Genomic DNA, 22,108 nt, shown 5'->3' on the forward strand with positions numbered 1-22,108 from the left:
CTGATCCCGACCCGTGGGGCGCCTTCCTGAGGGCTGGCCACTACCCCCGGGCGCTGAGGTGGCTCTGCCCGCAAGTGATGCGCAGGTGACTGTTGTGCGTGGTGTCTTGGTGCCCGGTGAAATGAGGAACTCGTGCTGAGGGGGCTTTGGGCCCCTCGGAGTTAGTCTGTGCTTGTTTTTTTAAATATTGTGTCGGTAAAATCTGTAAATCCCTTCAGTAGTTGCACCTGCAGTGGTCAGTACCTGGTCTATGGTAAGTGTATGGTGCTCAGGCTTCTCAGCATAAGTCAGAGCTAGAAAAATCTATTTCACATTGTGGCGTGCCCCTTACTTGAGGAGTAAATAAGGTGAAGTTCTCCCATATATTTTCAGTGGTTTTGGTCTAATGCAGCAGCTAGCTGGGCCTCAGAATGCTTGGTTTTTGTAACCACTTCCACTCTGCTTCCATGTCCTTATTCCTTCTGTTTACCTCCAGCAGCTCTGCTGCTTGTTCAGTTCCCTAATCACCTGGTTGTCACCATAGGGAAGAACCAGAAATAAGTTCTTAAAATTCACTTGTGTTTCTTGAGGGTGAGCTATTGTGAAGAAATTGGGCTGTCCTTTTGGTGTCGTACAGGTGAATCCACCCAATCAGAGTCTGGTGCTGGCATATATTTTAATTATAGCTACAGAAACGACCTCTGAGATTAAGTGCAACCTTTGACCTATCCCCGCCTTGTCACCCAGACCACGGCACTAAGTCCCACGTCCAGTCTTGAACAGAAATAAATCCACTTTGCCCCTCCTGAGGTGCCAGAGGGAAGGGTACAACAAGCACACAGGGATTTCTCTAGGTGTGGGAACAGCTTTAACACTCATCAGTGTCAAGTGGAAGCAAAGCCTTTTCTGCCTGTCGGCACACCAGTTTCATGAAATCCATGGAATGCCTTAAAACTGCAGATTAAAATAATGCATTGCTTTCATTCTGTAAAATGGGAGGGGAAAAGTAGAAGTTTTTCTGGTTTTAGGTTAAGAAATTTGTGCTGGCCCCCATGTATTAATGCCTGTCCTTTGTTACCTCACTTTGCAGAGACTTTTCAGGGCAGGGCAGGAACTTCAGCCTGCAGCTCTGCCTGTGTCTGATTGGTGTAATACTACGTCTGTATTGGTGTAAAATGTTTCAGGATGTGTCTTTTTAAGTAGTTTCAGGTTTGCTGAATACTTGCATTTATTCTGCAGTAAATACCTAGGGTTGCCCGTGACTCCACAAAAACATTTTCATAGTGCACAAAGTATTTTGAATTCCTCTTTTTTCTCCTTCATCCCCTCTTGCCCCATTTTAATTTTTAAAATATCCCAAGCAAACAAACATTTGCATCCGTGCTTAAAAGAATAAACTATATTTTATATCTGCACCTTGTTTCCTCCAGGCCTTGTATTGCAGTTGAATTTTATTCTGTTTTCCAGATGTTGATAATAATAGAAACTGGGGTTGTGTGTAGGTTAGCACTGAAATCTTTAGTTTTTATCGAGTCTATAGATGAGTGTGCAGCTGTGTTATTTATTTGTTGTTTATTTATTATGTGTTATCTTCGCTTTCCTGAAGTTCCTTCCTCCTGTTTAATCGTCCCTCCTTTTCTGGTTTCACTCTGGCACACAGAGGCACTGCGATTTTATTTCTTCTGGGGAGAATATTCTTTGCTTTATCAGTGTGAGGTTTTGACCCTGCTTTTGCTTTGCTCTGATTTTAATTTGTTTATCAGAGTAGTGCTGGTAGTGTGAGAGTTGGCATGTGAGGAATACAGACTGCCTTACACCCGGGCACGTGGACATTGCTGAATTAATTTTATTTACCTATTAATCATTGATATTTGCTCTGACTCGGGAGGAGCTTGAAGTGCAAAGTAATTTCCTCAAAGCTTCGTTTGTAAAGGACAAAGTGAGAGGAAAGCCTGAAATGCAGCTTGCAGCTGCTTTTCCCTGATCTGGGAAGGAAGTCCCCGAGCTGAGTGACTCAAAATGCTTTTTAAAACAAAGCTGTGCTGTCCTGGGCCACACTGAGGTGTTGGTGTGGTCCCTTCATGCTGTTCAGCCAGGACAGACAGCCCACAATGACATTTTACATTTGTGAAGCACCTCAGTGCAGCCCTCAGCTGGTTATGAAAGGTGTTGCCTGCTGGTTATTAATATATAAACCCTGCTGTAGGCCTTGAGTGGAGCTTGAACTTGATGAGCAGCTTTACCTGGCTTATCTTTCCAAGGTGACTGCTGACCTTTCACTATCTGGAGTAGGCAGCTCCCAGCGGGGGAGAAGCTGATCTCCGGCTGAGGAAGCCTCATTTGCACAAGAATTTGGGGGCCATTTCCATTTTGCCATCCTGTTGTCGAGGTGGGCTTCCTCTCTGATGGCTGTGCTCTCGTTTCCCTCTCTGCTGCTGAAGTCTTTCATATGGTTATTGCGACATTAATGGCTTTAATTTTTGTGGTAATTTAATTTTCCAAAAGCTGTCTGCTTCTGGCAGTGTTGCATTGTTTTGCCGGTGTGAAATGAGGTACTGAAGCCGTGACTGGCAGGTCTCAGTTACAGCGAATTGAAACATGAACAAAAGAGATGAATCGGTGCATTAGAACAGTTTTATATTTTTCGAGATGAATCTGTATATCAAGTCACTTGGTTCTAGGTAGGGTTTATTCTCCAGGGGTCTGTTCTGGAGTTGTGACAGACCCGGGTTTGCCATTAGGGACACTTTCTTGACTTACTGCTCTTGGGCAGGGCTTTGGTAGCTGCTGGAGAGAGTGGTTTGCATTTTTGACATAATAAAGACAGTTTTGTAAAAACCAACCTTACTGTTACCAGATCTGCCATCATCAAGGCTAATACAAGGTTAGTTTCTGAAGTGTGAAGTGCTCCTGGGTTTTGTGTGTGATCTTTCTAGTGGTTTGTACTGTGAGTTAAGGGGAGTGGAGAAAAAATTGTGTATCTTTTGTTCAATTCTTAGAAAAACATGTTTATGAGGAGGGAAATTACCTGCTTTTCAGCTTTAGTTATTGTAGACTCTTTTTGGCAAGTAATTTCGTTTTCTGGTGACAGGGCAGAAGATGAAACCAGAACATTTACTCCTTTTGTGTTTTTAAAATTATATTGCTGTCTCATTTGACAGAATGACAGGAATGGAGACTGAAACAGAGAGAGACAAAGCCATGGAAGAAGAAAGCACTGAGCAGAAGAAGGAAAGGGAGAAGAAGAAGAGGTCAAGAGTTAAGCAGGTGCTGGCAGATATAGCCAAGCAAGTGGATTTCTGGTTTGGTGATGTCAATCTCCACAAAGACAGATTTCTTCGAGAACAAATAGAGAAGTCCAGAGATGGGTGTAAGTTTATTTTCAGTATATTTCAGTAAACACTTGAGTTTCACTTTGTCCTTCCCTGTATTGCTGGCACCAGTGACAGGTTATTTTGAGGTGTGTGTCTTCTCCTGGGAAAGGCAGGACTTCCATGCTGCAAATCAGCATCAACAGCTCAGGAAGTAGAACCTGTACTAGATTTAAAAAAATTTATTTGCTCTTGCTCTCCTCCTGTCCTGTCAACCCTAGGATAAAGACATCTGCCAGGGTAGAAATGACTGTTTGGGAGATCTGATTTTCATTGTCCTTTCTTATATAATTTTAAGAACAAGCCATGAAACAGGAGTCATTTTGCCCTTAGAGGTACTGAACTTGTTTTGCAGGGTAGATAGCTGCAGAAATCAAAACGTCACTCGAATATGTTGTTAAGCATAGGTATTTTGTTGATTTTCTCTCTACAAGCTTGATAAGAACTTGTGTATTTGCTTCTAGGGTTACTGTGAGTCTCTTCAAACAATTTTTGTGGTTAGTTGAGCTTTTCTAAGGGCCCCCTTAAATAATTACTGAAGTAATAAAGAAGTAAAAATCACTGCATTTTCTAGAGATACTAGACATGTCTAAATTTTTATTAAGACTAGTGCTACATAATTTTCTGTCCAGGTTTTAGCAGCATGTCTGGTTAAAACTGAGGTGCAAGCAGGGGCTCTGTGTTGGCAGCACCGGGTAAAATACTCTATGAGTACTTGAAGGAGAGGCATATTTTCAATGCAAATTGTTTTTTGTGCTGTAAAACTACATCAGAAAAGGAGATTTTCTTCCTTTCTTTTCAAAGACAGCGGTTATCAGTGGGGAGGTAAATGAACAAAATTCCTTTGATAGTGGTTAGCACAGAAGAAAATTAAATTTCACATGAAAACAAGTGGAGTAGAACACATCAACTGATTTCATAATTACACTTTTTTTTCCCCCTAGATGTTGACATATCACTTCTTGTTTCTTTCAACAAGATGAAAAAATTGACTACTGATGGGAAGCTGATCGCTCGGGCAGTTAAAAGTTCATCTGTTGTAGAGGTATTGAACATCTCACCCTTGTGTATTTGCTGGTGCTGTAAGAGTTCTGCTGGGGTGCTGAAGTCAGCAATAATCTCATGGAAAATGCTTCTTTCTCCCTGCTTTCAGCTGGATTTGGAAGGAACCAGGATCAGGAGACGGCAGCCCCTGGGCGAGTGCCCCACGGACGTGGACAGTCGGACAGTCTATGTGGTAAGGCTGGCCTTGTATGTGTCCCTGTCCCTTTGTTCCTAACTATGGAAACTGTATTTGTGCATCAGGATTTTCCTTGGCTGCTGCTCATTGTGCATGTGAAAAATGCCAATCACTTATTTTTAAAATGTTAAAAGTTTAATAGTAATAAAATGGTTATAAAAATAGTAATACAATTAGAGTAATAATAATTTGGACAATTTGAATTAGGACAATATGAGACAATAGAGACAAAGAGTTACAGACATCCAGGTACCTTTTTCTGGGCAGCAGGAGCCCGAAAAAGGACACCCCTGAACAAAGGATTAACCCTTAAAAACAACAGCCTGTTGCATATTCATACATCTCATACATGATGCATAAATGCCATTCAAACACAGGATTCTGTCTGGTCATCCTCAGCTTCTTCCTCTGAATCCTAACAGCGCCTTCGAGGTGGGACGAAGTTCGTTTCTTCTGATAAGAGGGCAATAAATTCTTTTTCTCTGAAAGATTTCGGTGTCCTGTGGCTGCTATCTCGCTGCAAGTCCTTTCTTTAAAAAAAGTATCCTACAGAGCATAGTTTCTATTTTAACATTTTATTATAACCTAGAACTATATTTAGCACACTACTTAAGAGAATTAATATAGCATTACTTTCTAACACAACACATATAATATTCATTTTAATATTTGCAAAAAGCCAATCATATTTCACCTGCAGCACAGGTGAAATAAATTGATTAAGCACAGGCAGGTGAGCAAGAGCTGAGAGTGGCTGTGGCAAGAAAGGGCTTTGTTTGGTGCCAGCTTAAATGGTTTTAAATGCCAAGCCAATGCTGCTTCCCAGGCTGGAAAGGTGCAATTTCATTGCACTGAGCTATTGCTGTGTTCACTGGGCTTTTTAAATGCCATTAGAGGAGCACCAGTGGTATTAAGAAATATTTGCTAATTACATTAATGTAGTTGAAGCTTTCTAATAACAACAAAATTAGCTTCATCAAACAGGATCTAGCTGCATTCCCAAGTTTATCAGGGTACTTTAAACAGCATTATCTGTTTATAAGATCTGTTACTGTAAGTGCCTCTGCTTTTGTACACACACAAACACCATTCTTTTCAAGACAGACTATACCTGAAAAATTTTAACTATCCTCCTAATAGCACACCTTGATACTGGCATGACTGCTTAACTTAAATGAAAATCACATCAGCTTGTGCTGATGGGATAAGTCTGCATCTCACCTTGGTATTTCAGCCTGGTCTGAGTTAAAAAGCTCTTACATTGTGGAGCCAACTGAGTGGTAGATTGGGAAGAAATCTGGTGGTTGAGCTTTTGCTTATTTAAACCCTGGGCAATTTTATTTACCAGATTTGAGGCCACTGTGGTGGTTTGCTTTTTGTCTCTATTTGCTTTTTATGACAGGTACAATTTTTGCTGTGTACCTGTAGCTGTTAGCAGCTGAGTTAGTATTTTCCAGACAGCACTGAGTTTTCTGTGATAAAGATACACAATAATCATGGCCAGAATGCCAGCCCATCCAGATAAGGAGGAGCTGATCTGCTCTGACGATTCCTTCCTTACCAAAAGCCCAGAAAAGGTGGTTGGCTTTTGTTTTTTTTAAATACTATGTGCCAGACATAATATTTTCCTGACATGATTACAGGGACTGCTTAGAACTCTGAAATACTTTGTCTATACATTTTTTATAAGATATTTTAAGTTTTGAGTGACATTGTCCATAAAAAGCTTAAGTGTGTGGCCAAATGTTTTGTAAATAACTGGTATGTGGAAATGGGGAAAGTCGAAGTAGCCCAGGTATTGCTTTTTTATATGCTTTACCACAGACTTCACTATTATACTATTAAAACGTGAAAAAACTTGAAGTAACTAGCTTTTCAATTTAAAGCCAAACTGTAATAAAATGTTTTTCTGAGGATGGCAAAGTTTATGAAGGAAGAAAATCTGAATGTGATAAGTGTTTCCCTACAAGGAGAACATTTTATTGCAGTAACTTGTGAACAAAAATGAAATAGTGCCAACTCTGTTGTAGTTTAGGAATGAATTTGAGAGTGGGAATTTAAAGTGTTCAGTTGGGTCTAGTGAGAAATTGGTGTGACACGATTTCTGTGTGACTGGGGAGGGGAAATACTGAACTCAGACACCGTGTCTGCAAGCTGCTAAAACGTGTTGCTATATTAAGGACTTTATAGAAATAAAAATCAGACAATTTTGTCATCCAAGAAACTGCTGAAAAAGGTTCTGCTCATCTGATGGATTAAACTTGAAAATACTGGCTACTGGTAAAAATTTTATTAGTAGTGACTCTTTACTGGCCTGCAGGAATTCTTTCTGTGATACCTACCTGCATTACCATCAATTAAAAAAAATACCTTGTGCTTTGCAGAGGGTAGTTTGGGACAAGCCAGTCTGGTATTTCCTCCAAGGTTTAAAATTTACCAAGAGATTTTGTGTTGCAAAGTCCAGCTGCGGGTGAGCTCTTGGTATCTGTCATGTGAAGAAGAGAAACATCTAAATTAAATATATAATGTATTTGTTGTAGAGTATGAATAATCAGAGATCTGTTCTCAGGTCACTTTTTGCTACCTGGATACTTTGCCTCTCAACGTTTTGATATCAAACTTGAATTTTTTTTTTCTCCTTTAGGAGCTGCTTCCCAAAAACGTCAATCACAGCTGGATTGAGCGGGTGTTTGGGAAGTGTGGCAATGTCGTTTACGTCAGCATCCCCCGGTACAGGAGCACTGGGGATCCAAAGGGCTTTGCTTTTGTTGAATTTGAAACTAAAGAACAAGCAGAGAAAGCCATTGAGGTGAGTGCTGCTGCCTCTGCTGCTGCCATTGTTCCTGGTGACACATTGAGATATGAATGCTGTGCTCTTTACTAGGTCACCCACTGAATCTTAGAGAAATTCCCAAAATATCACCATTTAAAAGCTTCACTTAACAGGAGTTAGCTCTTCTTTCCTGCTCCCAGACCTACAATTCTTTAAAGATTTAATTCTATTAATAACCTGAAGACTTGGAAATATAATTTTTTTTTTTTGGTAAGTAATTTGGTTGGCTGCTCTTGGCATCTTTTACAGAAAGAGATCTCTGTGAACAAAAAAAATGATGTTTAAATTTCATCGAGCAAGCGTGGTCATACCAAATTTTCTGTATGGAAATGTGATTTGAAAGTATTTATATATTGAAGTGTGATAAAGATTGTTGGTTTTAACTTTAACTTGGATGCAGACTCTTCAAAGAAAGTATGATTTTGTGGTTCTCAATTTCCTTGTTTTAGTTTTTGAATAATCCACCAGAAGAAGCACCACGGAAACCTGGGATTTTCCCCAAAACAGTAAAGAATAAACCAGTTCCTACACTGAATTCAAGTGACACCACTGTAGTAGGTAAGTGGTGCTAAGTTATTGGGATCAAGGAAGTGTTATTAAGTTTCTTGGGTCACTTTTGTGCCTCAGCTTCTGAAGAGAAAATTCTCACCTGCTGTGTTACTGCAGTTTAATTTCACGTGTCTTAAAAGCTTTTCATAAAAACAATTCACCTTGCTGTGTTTGGCCAGCATGGGCTGAAGTATGAAAAATGTACTGTAATTTACAAACCAGTATCCCAGATTTATGTTGCAACTTCATCGCTAAAACATTTTCCCTCATTTCTGGTGTTGTAATACAATTTCCCAGACCTCAGACACCCTCCTTTTTTCTAAGACTGAAAATCACATTAATATTCCTCATGATTATCACCAATTCTTTATTTAACCAGCAACTGTTAGGTGAAGGCCAAAAAAATTAAATCAAACAAGTCTAATCTAGTGTTGAATCATGGGCAGTTTTAAATGTTTTGTTTTTAATCCAGAAGAGAAGAAAAAGAAGAAAAAGAAGAAATCCAAAATCAAGAAAGAGAGCAATGCACAGGCAGCTGCAGAGCCAAAGGAATCCAACACTAACAACACAACAGAGGCAGCACCCAAGTCTAAAAGGCACAGAACTCCCTCAGAGTGTTCGGAGATGGAGGGAACTGAGCCCCCCAAGCAGCTCTCTAAAAAGGAAAAGAGGAAATGGGACAGAACAGAGAGCTCCGAGGTAACCTGGGAAAGCAGGCCAGGAAAGAGAAAAAGAACCACCTCAGGAGATGGTGAGACATCAGCTCCAAAAGTCAAGAAAACTGCTGAGAAAGATGAAGTTGAAACAATAAAAGAAGAAACAACAGAAGTTCCAAAAGATTCCAATGGTAAAAATTCTTGCAGCTTTTTATTATCATAATTTCTATGCAAAAATGAAATGAAATTATAGATATCCCTTTTGAATGATAGAGTGGAAGCATTAGATCAGCTTGGGCATATCAGTGTTCCCTGCAGTTCAAATTAAACCTTGTTAGGAGTCACTCGAAGGAGAGGAGCTACAGAGGGAATGAGGAAGAACTTGCAACACTAAAGTAGGAAAATCTAATCAGAAATCAAAATAGTTCAAAGAAGTTCATATCAATAGAACTGTAAAGTATTGGTTAAACAGACAGTCTGGGCAAATGGAGACAGCACGGGAATCTAGATAAATAAATTAAAATACAAAAGAGAAAGCATTTGTTGCATGAGATAAGAAAAGCTGCAGTGAAAGATTTGGTGTGAGAAGTAAACTTGGGTAGTCAATTAAATGGACCAGAAGCAGTTAATACAAAGGAGCAGGGGATATTGAATGTGATTTTATTGTAAGCAAATGTTTATCCGTGTTCAAATGCATTTTTTTTCATTTGACCTGTTTTAATATAGAAGTTTCTGCAGAAGAAGACAAAGACAAAAAAGACACATCTCTTTCCAAATCCAAAAGGAAACACAAGAAAAAACACAAAGAGAGACACAAAATGGAGGAAGAAGTCATTCCCCTCAGGGTTCTCTCCAAGTAGGTGAAAAAAATTACCCGTTTTCTCTGAATAATTTTTCCTTAATGGTAGAACTAGGGAAATGGGTGGCTGGCTTGATTAAGAGACCTCCTAAATGAGAACAAAATGCCCCAATTTTTGCACTTGTCATACCTACTTGTAACAATGAAATAACCCCACAGGTTTTAATCTCGTTTCATGTTGGGCCTCTTCAGTGTTTAAACAGTTTACTGCTGAGTATATACCTCAGTGATTTTGGAAATATTTGTCTTGTGGTACCACATTTTTAATGTTTGTGGAATGTTTGAATGGTTATGGTTTTCTGTAGTATGCACTGTTTGTAGTCACTTGTAGGAAATTTAGGCCACGTTTTGTAATGTTTATTGAAGTTTTATTGCTTAAAAACTTTAATGCACCATATTTGAAACCTTTAAAGTTATTTATTCCTGAAGTCTTGGTATGTCTGACAGTCCATCACCATTGCTAAAGTGCAATTCCAATTTTTATACAACAGAGTTGCATATTAGCAACAGTATTAGCCTGTAGCAAGAAGAGTAAAGAGTTTAAATTTTCATAGCTTGACGTGTAGAGTTCTGCCAACCTTTTAATCCAAGTGTTGGGCTTTTAGGAGTCACCACAACTAAAACATGGAAGCACTTACTTTTTGGGCATCCAGCAAGTACCTCCATGTTAAAGTTGAGGGGGTCCTTGCCGCCTTGTGCTGCAATATCTTGATTTATATAGAAACATTTTATTATTTGATACAATTCCAGAGAGGGTGTTGAGATTAAAAGGATTCACCACCACTAAAACATGGAAGCACTTACTGTTGAGAACCAAAGCAAGCACATCCACATTTAAGTTGTGGGGGTCCTTCAAGGGAAAAACTACATAAAATTAAATCAAAACCGCGGTAAGAAAAAACATTTATGCACATTTCCTGTGAGAACCCTTCGAGCGTTAGGATCCACCGCCACTGAAACATGGAAGCACTTACTTTTATAGGCAGCAGGTACCTCCATGTTAAAGCAAAGGGAGACCTTCAAAATTAAAAATCGCTTCAAATGAACTTTAAGCACTTAGAAAAAGATCTGCTGACAGCCAAATGTTTTCCCGGATCTAATAATCTTCAGGATCTAAAAATCTTCAACCGAAGTGCAGGCCAAAAAAAAATAAATAAAATATACATATAATCCAGGGTGAAGTTTCAGCATTGCGATCAGGATTCACCTCTACTAAAACATGGAAGCACTTACTTTTGCTATATCACAGAAAGCACCTCCATGTTAAAGTAAAAGGGGTCCACAAAAAAAAAAAAAAAAAAAAAAAAAAAAACAAAAAACAAAAAAAAACCAGGTTGTCAGTGCAGCGTGTCCTCTGCCGTCGGCATTCTCAGCATACTGCAACAAACACAAGAGTTTTGGTTAAAGGTTATTCAATTGTAGCAAAAGGGTAAAATGTTAAATGTTTAAAGAGTATGAGCATTGCAAATACTTGCCTGACTCAGGCTCCATGATCTCCTCTCCTTTGGCTGGGCAAGTAACAAAGTTCCTCCTAGTGCTCGTATTTATACCAAACCTTGCTATGGGATGGTGTTGCCTTTTTATCTCCAAGAATCATTACGTGGCTCTTTTGTTATTTTAATGCCTTTGCTCCGTTGAGAATGTATGATCCTGGGCGAGTCTGGATGCTTTTTTGAAGTATACAGTTGTCAGTGTTAACAGCTAAAACCATTACCAGAAGATATCCTCCTCTTTAAAAATCCTCTATCAGCTTGTTTGATAGCACAGATTAGGGTAACAATGAGTCGTTCTCACAGTGCCACTGCGGGCATTGTGTTGCTGTGGAGCAAAGCTCTGGCTGTTTGCAGAAACATCTCCATGTTAAATGTATGTAAATATATAAATTGCTTCCATGGGGAGGATTTTTGAACCAAAATGCATTTGAATAGGGAGGAATGTCCTTATCTCGGTAGGTTTTTGGTTTAACCAGTTGTTGATTTTCCAGCAATGATTTTTTTCTCGAAAATGAATGACTGATTCTTAATGTAGTGACACAGGAGTGGGTTCACTGAACTAATTCACTGAATTGAGGGTTCACTGTCTCTGAATTAACTCTGAATTTGGTGCCTGTGCTCTGTGTAGTTCCAGTGGAAACCACAGTTCACCAAACTATTCTCAATGCTGTCTGAATATTTAAAGCAAATTTGAAAGCCACTCTGTAGAAATGATAAGTTGATGTTGCTGGAACTCTCTAAAGCAAAGCCATGAGAGATTGAGTTAGGGAAAAAATTGAATTTGACCGAAGTGCAGGGACATCTCTGGTGGCAGAATGGTCTGCACTGTTCACCAAGTCCACCTAAAGCTGTTTGTAACCTGTTCAATTACCTGTAAGTTTCTAAACATCAGTTTTTGTTTGCAACTGACATCCTGTGCCTGTGTTGCTGCTTTTAGGACCGAATGGATGGATTTGAAGCAGGAATATTTGGCTCTGCAGAAAGCCAGTATGGCCTCCTTAAAGAAAACCATGTCTCAAATCAAACCTGAGCCCGTGGGAGAAATGGAGACGGAGTCTGGTGTGCAGAAATCTGAAAATGACAAAAGTAATCCTGGGTTTTGTCTTTTTTTCCTTAGTGTTTCCTGTATGCAAACAGAAGTGGTGTAAGACCCTGGTCTTGCAGAAACACTGCCAGAAGGTTTTGTTTTGTAAAATGCTGCTGTTTTCTAAAAATGTCGAATAGTAAAAGTTACCCCCTCACTATATTTTGTTGGATTTGGTACTAAGGAGTTATGTAAGAAAATACTAAAGTGATTTCAGCATATTTCAGCATATAGCACTTCCCAGGCTTACAGATATATTTAGGTAGTTGTCATGATTAGGCCTCAGAGAGGTAAATGAATAATTAGCTGCCTTCGGTGCTGCATCTTGGGCCAGACCAGCTTGGGTTTAACTGTCCCAGAGGTATTAAAAAAACAGCTTGGAAGAAGACTTTATCAGCTCCAGGGGCAAGAGCTTCGAAATTATATCTTTGTAGATCAATTTCTACTTTTTTTCTGGTTTAGAATTCTTCTTTATTTTATTTCCTCTGAATACTCTTTGTGTCTCTTCACTAACCTCCACACTGATGTTCCAATGGCCCTCTGCATGTTTTTAATCATCACTCTATAACTGCGGGGTTACTATTGGTAGAATGTAAAATGTCTTTGTAGGAAGAGCCCTATGGACTTTAAAAATGTCTCGAAGCTGATTTTTTTTTTTTACTAAAATTGGCTTGAACCTTTGGACAATCTTGATCCTTCTTTTAATAAACCTCAAACTGCAGTAACAATATTTGATGCTTATTTACACTGTTACTTCTGTGCTTTCATAATGTCTTAATTTTTTCAACCTAATAAATATAAAAACTTTTTTCTCTTTCCCCCCACCCTCAGCCACCAGTGAAGATTGTGCCCCTCCCGCCAAGGCCAACACAATGGGGCCTCAGTTTGTCAGCGGAGTAATTGTGAAGATCATTAGCAGCGAGCCCCTGCCGGGCAGGAAGCAGATCAAGGTAATGCCTTTGTAACCTCAGGGTAGCTGTTAGCCTTTCCTCTTACCCTGCCCCCCAAATCTTTGAATATGGAATACCATTTCACCCAGACTCACTGATTTTTTTTGTCTTTTTTTTGCCTGTTTGGTCGGTAGCTGAGTAAAAATTTCTTGGTGTCTGTAAATGGCAGATTTTTCAGTGGCAAAATAGGTTAAGGGAGGATGTTTCAAAGGAAACCAAGCCTGTAGTGTGCTTGGAGCAATGTCAAGTTTATCATGAAAATATTGACGAGAATAAGCAATGCTCTGGTGCTTTCCAGTTAAAAAAAAGGAGCTGGAGACTTCGTCAGTTTTTTGCGTTTGTCACTGTGCCAGTCACCCTGACAGGAGACTTTGAAAAGTTCATGGTGTTTTTATCATGAACAGGAATTTGGGGGCAGGAAAATGCTCTCTGCATGAGAAACCAATTTTCTTGATTTCAGAAAGAATTTTACAATGACAAAAACTCCATTTCAGGGAGAATGATGGGAGTGGAACTTGTTGATTCAGTCACTTTTTTCCTAATGCAAGTTTTGTGTGATGACACAAACCAAAAGTTACACATCAATTCTTTTTAAGGAAAATACCAGTTTCTAAGCTTCATCCTTTTGAAATGGAAATATTAAGAGTTTTCCAAAGGAAATAACAGGTTTTTTCCAGATCCTGAATTTTCCATTAATGTTACACAGGACGTTTTCTTTCCCAAATTGCACTTTAGGATGAGTAACAACTGCAAAGAATTTGAACAACTTGAACTCAGGTTGGTGCACACACATAACCAGCCCACTCAGAACAGTGAGGGAACGGTTTAAAATTCCATTTTTGATACTGTTTATCAAACATTTGTAACCAGGGAAGCCATTTCGAGTCACCAGCTGCTTGTAAGTGTATGAGGCTTGGTGCGTGCATGAACCTAAGCAACATGTGAGACTCTCACTGAAACCCTCATCTCACTGATGCTGGGGTTTCAGCAGCTTGATTTTTCTCTGTGTGTTTGAAGGCAGCTGAGTGCTGGAGACACAGAGAGAATGTGGCATAAGTTGTTCCTGTAACCTCTGAGGGCCTCTTGGACTGCAGGATATTCCTCACTGGGTTTTAAGTTTATGTCACACCCTGATAGGCTGTGGGCAATGGGAAAGTGCAACCAGAGTGGCTTTGCTGTTTCTGGGCCGTCAGCTGCAGCAAACTGCCACTAAGCCCCACTTCAGGCATTTTTTCCCCTCAGACTTCCAGAACTGAGCTGCATTTCTCGTTGCATGGAAGCAGTGATGCATGCCACACGACTTGGGAAGGTCTTTGCAGTGTAGCTTAAATATTATTTTGATATTCTAATTTTGCACTGCTCTGCTTCCCTGTTTTGCCCTCAAGGTGCTCGTCAGAGCTACTCACTTTTGCCAGCTCCAAGGAACTCTTTGGTTTGTTTTATCCATGAAAGGATGACTTTGGGATAACAGAATAAAGCTGAAAAGTAGCTTTTGTTGGCTCTCAAATGATCTTAACAGCGTTGTCACTTAATTTTTGTTTTGTTTTAAGGCTGCCCTTGGTAGTGGAGGGTTAAAAGCAATGTGTGATTCCTGAATCGAAGCATCTTACTTGAGCTGCCTGCTGTGAACAAAATTGACTAGGAATGTGTGGTCCTACTTAATTTCCCTAACAGCAGGAATTACAAGTGAAGTACTTCATCTGCAAGAGCATTTGTGACTCTTCTCCCTTCTGCTGTCAGTGAAAATTTTCAGGCAGAGGTCACTTCATAAAGATAGAGTTGTTTTACTACTGCAGCTTTCTCAAATCATCTGCCATGCATGAGCTTGCTTTTGTGCATTTAATGTGTAGAATCAAGACTGATATTTTTCTGTTAGACTGAGATCTATCGATGTTCCAGTGCACAGTTTTTACTTTTGAAAAAAATCCAATACAGCATTGGAATAAATGGGTGATGCTCCATTAGTAAAATGATACCATAAGGTTTCCAGGAATTGCTGCTTTAAATTGTTAATGGGAGGGCAGGATGAGAGATAGATGGGAAGATGTTGCAGGCTCATAAATCAGAATTCAGTTATAACCTTCTTAGGAAAAAATGTTAATTCAAAACTCTTTTGACAAGGGATTGATCGATTAAATGACAAAGTTCAGTTACTGCCTCCTACTTCATGACCTTCTTGAAAATGTTAACGACCTCCAAATGGAATGGTCAAAAGTCTCTCTTTTTAAGTTCTCTTTTTGAAGGCTGATTTATGGTGTGTGTTGTGTCGTGCTCTGAACAGGATGCTCTGGCAGTGCTGGCTGAGGTGGCTTATGTTGACATGCTGGAGGGGGACACCGAATGCCACGTCCGTTTCAAGACTCCTGAGGATGCACAGACTGTCATGAAATCACACAAAGAAATACAGATCAAAAACAACTGGAAATTCGAAGTTCTCACTGGTAAGGCTTCTTTTTTTTCATGAAAGTATGGAAGAAGCCTTAATTACTGTGAAAGGGATCATTCCTGATGAATTTATGGATATATTTAGATGTCTCAGGAGAAAAAGATTGCATGTTTAGTAGTTTTATTTTCTGGGAGTCTTCTTGTTTTGCAAATACTCTGAAATTGATAAAACAAGAAGGGATTTTATGCCACTATTCAGAGCAAAATGATGGTTTTTGCTTGCTATTACAGACTTAATTTTGCTCTTTTTAGATGGATTTGCTTCACTTTCAGTGGCAAAGGGCTATAGAGCCTAATTCACATTGCAGCTTTATGAATAGAACATTCTGATAATGCAAAAGAATTTTAAAGGAAGACTTGGTTGAAAATACTGAGCATATGTGTGAAATGACATGGCAAGGATCTAACAGCACAGATACACTTAAAGTGGGTTTTAGCACTTACCCACTAATTGATCTTAATTTTTCAGGAAGTTGAATAATTTAGGCCAGAATAAGAAGGGCTCTACTTTTCAACTTCATTTTAATGTGTGGTTTTTCTTTCTGAAATGACTGTGCTGTTCTAAATTTGTATCTTGTATTAGACTGGATTAGTTTGCCAAGTGTGGAGAACCCTTTTTGTGGGATTGAGGGATAGAAATAAAGAGGAAGCCTGTCAAACTTGCTGTATTCATTAAACTTTTGTCTTTAAAAGATGCACCAAAAACTGTAATATGGAAAAAAAAAAAACCAAAACGGGTTAAACGGTCAATATGAGCCTGCCTCATCTGTATTTAAATATTTTACCCCACACTTGCCTAAATCCTGGTTTAGGACCCAGTCTGCTGGGTGCAGGGATGTATATGCCAGTAAAGGATTGCAGGAGGAGGAGCTTTGATGGAAGCATTAACCTTCATGATGATATCAAAGTTAATTGAAGTTTGAGACTCAGTGAGTGCTGCTAATGTCATTTGGAGATAGATTTGTCTCCCGTGTGCTCTGTGTTTCAGAGATCCAGAAATAACCTCAAATTTTGTGTTCTACAGCTGTGTGCTCTGTGTCTGTTTGTCTCTGGTTTCGTGTCCTTACATCAGAGTGTAGTAGATTAGGAGTAAGTACTACATTGTAGGAGCATTCCATTCATGGTCTTAAGATTTATTTTTTTTTTCTAACTGGCTCATTGAAATGAGAATGGGAAAGCTTTCCAGGAATGCACAAAGGACTCACAGTTAGGATTTTTGTTTTACTTGGTGGCAGAAGGTGAGAGATGAAAAGGAAAGAATCTTTAATGCTCTCTACAGCAGGGACTAAAGATTTCCCAGTAGTATTTTACTCTTCAGTATTTGACTTTAAGTATCTTCAGCTTGGCATCTGGCAAGATGGCAAGCATCTGTGATCACATTGAGATCTTAACTTCTGCAGGAATCTCTTCTGAGATCATTCAGAAACTTCCCTGTGGCTGAAGATGAACCCTGAGACCGTGCAAAATGATACCACAAAATTCCCATTGTGATAATTACATTACAAACCAGAAAGAACAGTGGCAAACTGCTGCTTCCCTGCAAAGTTGCTGCTGAGAAGAACTGCAGAATTTTTTGCTTTTGTGTTGATGCCCATGTTCAAATATTCCTGACCTCTCATGAATTCCCCAGGCAATGGTTTTGATGAAACAAAATAGTCTCAATTGTTCTTACAGTAATTACTTTCTTTTGTCTCCTTTTTGGTAGCTGTTTAAAATGTGTCAGAGGTTGAGTGCATCAGTAAATCAAAGGGGCCTATGTGTGCTGTGGTGAAACTTCAGCTAAAACTGATGACAGGTAGAGAGAAATTCTGTGTGGCTTCTGTGGATAGGAAATTTAAGACTACTGGGGAAATACTTGTTGGGTTTTCCTAACAGATGTTTTAATGAGTGTGAGAAGTGGATGCACTTCTGGTGGCTGTGTTTATTGACATTGCTCCATGTCCATTTTCCCCCAAGGTGACCATGAGCAGCGTTACTGGCAGAAGATTTTGGTGGACAGACAAGCTAAGCTGAACCAACCTCGAGAAAAGAAGCGGGGTACAGAGAAGGTAACCTGCAAATCTCAGCTGTTCCCTCGGCAGCCAGGGCTGAAAACATGACCCTGCTTCTGCATTGCTCCACGTGGTTTGACACTCTGTGTATTTAATTCTGATAAATCACTTCCTACTGACCTGGCAGCAGGGTTTTACAGCCACAAAATACAGAGTGTGGCTGTCCTGCTGCAGCTGACAAGTGCAAGGCTTGTCATTGCAGGCACAACTGGAGAAAGTTAAGTCCATGACTAAAGGCCTGAACTTCATTTGTAAGCTGGATTTCTTTTGAAACCCTGTCTGGATGAGCTCATTAATAAGTTAAGTAGTCTTGATGTGCTCTAGTGAAATCAAGTCTTAAACTCTTAAATCTCCAGTATGATCCAGAAAATAATTTTCTTGAGAACAAATCTCATTTCCCTCACCATTAAGACAGTTTTATTTTGCTGTGGTGAATCCTGCGTGTTCCCAGAGTGGTCAGGAGCCCCTACTCTACCCCAGCCAAAGCTGACTGCTGCTGCCAGCATCCATGGCTGTGCAGCTTCCAGTTCCAAACTGGGACACTGCAGCCTTCTCCTGGCTGTGCCTGTGGGCTGCAGCCTTGAGCGAGTGTTGCAATGAACTTGCAGCCTCTGCTGCAGCCCCAGCAGCTCCTTCCGGCATGAAGGGTTCCTTGACTAAGCCGGGCAGATCCCTGACTTGACAGAGAGGAGCCAGAGAGTATTTCACAGACGTTTTATTGCCAGGTTTGCTTCACACACAATCCAGATAAGGTTTCTGAGTTGGCTTTAGCCTGAATTTTTTTTTGCTGTGGCTTGCAAAACTTCAGAATCATCTGACCTTAATTATTTGTTGTTGACTTTGGAGACTCTTTGTTTCCTGGACGTTAGGGAAAAAATCCTGTCCCACATAAAATGGAAAATAAATATTTAATTGACCTAAAGGACCAGCAGTCATACAGGTCAAAACCTTATCTTGTACAAGGGATATTTTGCATATCTTATCCTGTTTGTGTGAATGTTCTTTCAGAGATCCTGCAGACAAATGAGTTGGGTTTTTTTAAACAAAGATGTGCATAAAGAATTTGCCCGAATGTCTAATTTAATTTTCATGAAAGCCTGAAAATGGCATTGATTCGAGCCAGTTTTCTTTAATATAAGCAGAAAGGGAATTTGGAATTTGAGAACCACAGCTTTAGAACATTTTTCTGATTGCTTCCAGGATTTTTTTTAATGTACTTTTACTTTTTTAAACCAAAGGTGCCAGTGAGACCTTTGACTTTAATTTTGACTGTAGGAGCCCTTGCTATCAAGTTTCTCTTCTTCATCTTTTGAAGATTGGTATTTGTTGACCAAGCTGGTGTAAATTGGGCAGTAATGTACCTCATCTAGGCTTGCAAATACAAACTGTCTCGGTTCTGCCTAACAATTGGCAGCACAAGGATGCAAACTCCTGCTCCTTCCCCCTGCCCATCACCTTGCCACACAGGGAGGTGTGAACTTCAAAGCCAGGGAATTCTATTTAAATGCTAAAGCTGTTAAGCAAAACATCAAGACAAGAATGCCTCACTGCAGTCAGTAAGTTTTAACCCCTTCGTCACTTTTTTACAGGCTGTATTCCTGAAATACAGACTGATAATATAAATATATTTTTCTGTTCATTAATATTTTCCCATTTGAAAATTTCTCCTTAGTACTTCCAAGATGATTTCTTCTGAAGGTCTCAAAGGTAGAAAGAAGCAGTATAATAATTAATAATTTAACATACTCAGTAAAATGTGCCATTAGTGTGCCTTTCTATTCTGTTGATCACATTTGAAATCCCTTACACCATTTTGAAGTGGAACTTTTTGCCTGTTAGCTGCATTATGATTGGAATTAAGGCATCTTATATTTTCTTTGAATCAGTGTTGAAATGCATGGACAGTTGAGGCAGTCTGAGATTCCTCTTTTCCATTTTTTCTAAAACATCCAGGCCCATTTTGCTTTCCTCAGGATAATGGTTAAGGATCACTACAGCACACAGCTGGTGCAGTGCCCAAAACCAAAGCAAGTGGTAGAGATTTCAATTCCTGAATCAATCAAAAAAATTGGTGACAATCTACCAGGCCTGGTGGGAAGACAGGGACACCTTTTTCATGCCAAAGGATGGCCAGGCCTTTTCTGAGGGGCCTTGGGATATTCTATCTCTTTTGGACATCTGGTTTATTATAGGAACTGTGCCAGTGGAAGTGAAACCTTTCCCTGGTGTCTGTGGAATGGCTGGATCCCTCTTTGCATTCAGGAGTAGCCCTGTGCTTACATGGAGGTGCTGCTACTGGATTGATGAGCTAGAAATGGAAATCCTCTTGCAAATTCTCTAATAGAAACACTCAGCAATATGAACTGGGCAGCTCATATCTTAGAGCTTCCCTTCCCATGTTTGGCACTCTCCATCCTATATGCTGAAGGATTAAACCACTGTACTCTGCTTCCTCTTAGGGCTGAACTGTTTTAAACTGGTTTTTTTTAGGCACCAGAGAATAAAAGTTAGCCATCTTGAGGTCAGTTTTATTGCTGGAAACTGCTTTGGAAAGCCTCAAATCTTGCCTGCCACAGGGAGTGCAGCAGCACAAGGTGCACCTCCATGCTGTGTGCAGGACTCAGCCATATGCAGAAGTAATAAATAATTTGATTTGTATGTGAACAAATCTGGCACACTGGATTGCCTGGGTGCAAGTGACCACATAACTCCAGCTAGTATGGTTGAGTAGCCCCCAGCAGAGAAGTTGCTCTGGGCTTTTGTTGTTGTTTTGATTTGGTTTGGTTTTGGTTTATTGAGGGGATGGTGATTTTTTTTTTTTCTGTTGGTTGGTTGGATTTTTTTTGTGGGGTTTAAAAAAAAAATCGGTGGTATTTCTGTGTTCTCTGTGAGTACATTTTCATGTGATTTCATGTGTTGGTTTGTGGTTCCTGTGTGTGTGGTTTTGTGTATATTGTGATGGGTTTTGTGGGTTTTGTACATGCCTCTGCCTGTTGTTTTTGTGGGATTTGGGGATTTTATATGTACTTAGAGTTCTCTTCATGTACTAGAGCTTTGGAGTTGTTTTGAGAAGCTTGGAAGAGTTTTGGTAATTTTTTTCCTTTTGGGTACTTTTTTTGGCAGATTACATCTTTTCAGAGGTTGATTTTGGTGTTTCTTAGTGGGTTTGGGTTTTTTCTGTTATTTTGAGGGAGCCTGGTGGGGTTTTTTTTTTTAGGGGGGAGTTGCGTGTTCTGTATGTGCCTTTGAGTGTTCCTGTGTTGGATTCTGTGGGTTTTTATGTGCCCTCAGATTGTGGTGTTGGTTTGTGGTGTTTCTCCACGAGTTTTTTTGTGTATTTTCTTGTGTTGATTTGTGGGTTTTGTGGTTTGTGTGTGTGTTTTTGTGGTGTTAGGGGAGTTTGTGGTTTCTTCATGTTCTTGTGTGGGTTTTAGGGTTTTGTGGTGCTGTGTGTGTTCTTATGGGAGTTTGTGGTTTCAGTGTCAATGTTTTTGCCTGGGTTTAGGATTTTTTATGACATGTGAGTTTTGTGTGTGTTTTCAATATGTTTGTGTGATTGTTCATGTATGGGATTTATGAGGGTTTTTATTTTGTGTGTGTTTCTTGTGGTTTCTGTGCTTCAGTGGTTTTTCTTCAGTGCATTCGTGTGGAGTTTTTGTGGTGTGCTGGGGGTATATGTGGGGGTTTTTCCTGTTTAAAATTCCACAATATTCATAAAGCACTCTTTTTGGGCTTTTTTGTGATTTGACCTTGTTTTTCCTACATCAGTAGCCATATCTTCAACCATGTTGGGAGGAAGGAGGAATAGAATATATTATGATTATAAGGTCAAATCCTAGCAATATGGTTTTCCTCTGATTTTCCACATCATTTTTGCTGCTTGCAGTTGATTGCCAAAGCTGAAAGGATGCGGCTGGAGAAGACCCAACAGACAAGCAAACACATTCGCTTCACTGATGACAACTAACAGGGCTGATGTGGACTTGGAAGTGAACTGTAGCTGTTCCAGACAAAACATCCAACACCAGCCCCCACAACCACTGCTGCTTCCAGCAACCCAGCCCGGGCCCTTGGAGCCAGAACTCTGCAGACTACAAGTGTGAAGATTGGTTCTGAACCCCATTTTTACTAGGCTGAGTGTCTACTGCTTCTGAGCCCTTAGGTAAAGCTTTTTGGAACATGTGTATTATGAGATCTTCCTTTAGTTCTCTTCCACTTTGTTGGGATTTTCCTCTTTTTTTTTTTTTTTTTTGTTTTGTTTTGTTTTGCTTTGTTTTTGTTTTGGTTTTTTTGTATGTTTTATACACTAGGTTATAAAATAAAATGCTTGAGAATTTCAGTTGTGTATCTCTAATTCTTCCATTTGCTTTTTATGAGACTATAAATAATAAAAGTGGTAAATGCTACATAAAGCTCTCTAGGCCTCTTTTTAGTCCATCAAGCTGTTTGAAAATAGAGGAAAATAATCTTCTGTTATTTTCAAGTGGGTAGGGCTGGCAGGAAATCTGCCATTGAGGAGTTTGGAAGGAAATTTACTTACATAAATACACACTAAACTGAATTTAGACTTTTTTATTTTTTAGAGGAATCTTCAGAAG

The 22,108-nt window shown here is 39.6% G+C and overlaps 1 protein-coding gene across 4 annotated transcripts in view; it reads left to right on the forward strand.

The window, feature by feature from the left end:
- The window catches only part of LARP7 (La ribonucleoprotein 7, transcriptional regulator), a 28,751-nt gene extending 6,902 nt beyond the window's left edge, over positions 1-21,849 (forward strand). For 2 of the 4 annotated variants that reach the window (XM_036381904.2, XM_036381903.2), the window contains exons 2-13: positions 3,141-3,349; positions 4,295-4,395; positions 4,504-4,587; positions 7,235-7,399; positions 7,873-7,981; positions 8,445-8,819; positions 9,355-9,484; positions 11,918-12,066; positions 12,896-13,014; positions 15,296-15,455; positions 17,416-17,507; positions 21,397-21,849. In XM_036381904.2, the coding sequence (XP_036237797.1) occupies positions 3,142-3,349; positions 4,295-4,395; positions 4,504-4,587; positions 7,235-7,399; positions 7,873-7,981; positions 8,445-8,819; positions 9,355-9,484; positions 11,918-12,066; positions 12,896-13,014; positions 15,296-15,455; positions 17,416-17,507; positions 21,397-21,477 (1,773 nt within the window). In that variant the 5' untranslated portion in view covers position 3,141 and the 3' untranslated portion in view covers positions 21,478-21,849. Of the gene's footprint in view, positions 1-12; positions 86-3,140; positions 3,350-4,294; positions 4,396-4,503; positions 4,588-7,234; positions 7,400-7,872; positions 7,982-8,444; positions 8,820-9,354; positions 9,485-11,917; positions 12,067-12,895; positions 13,015-15,295; positions 15,456-17,415; positions 17,508-21,396 lie in introns of those variants that run through there. The other 2 variants (XM_054514656.1, XM_036381902.2) reach the window with 2 other exon arrangements.
- Positions 21,850-22,108: the final 259 nt, after the last annotated feature.

The sequence above is a fragment of the Molothrus ater genome, chromosome 4, assembly GCF_012460135.2.
Source record: "Molothrus ater isolate BHLD 08-10-18 breed brown headed cowbird chromosome 4, BPBGC_Mater_1.1, whole genome shotgun sequence".
NCBI classification, from domain to species: Eukaryota; Metazoa; Chordata; class Aves; order Passeriformes; family Icteridae; genus Molothrus; species Molothrus ater.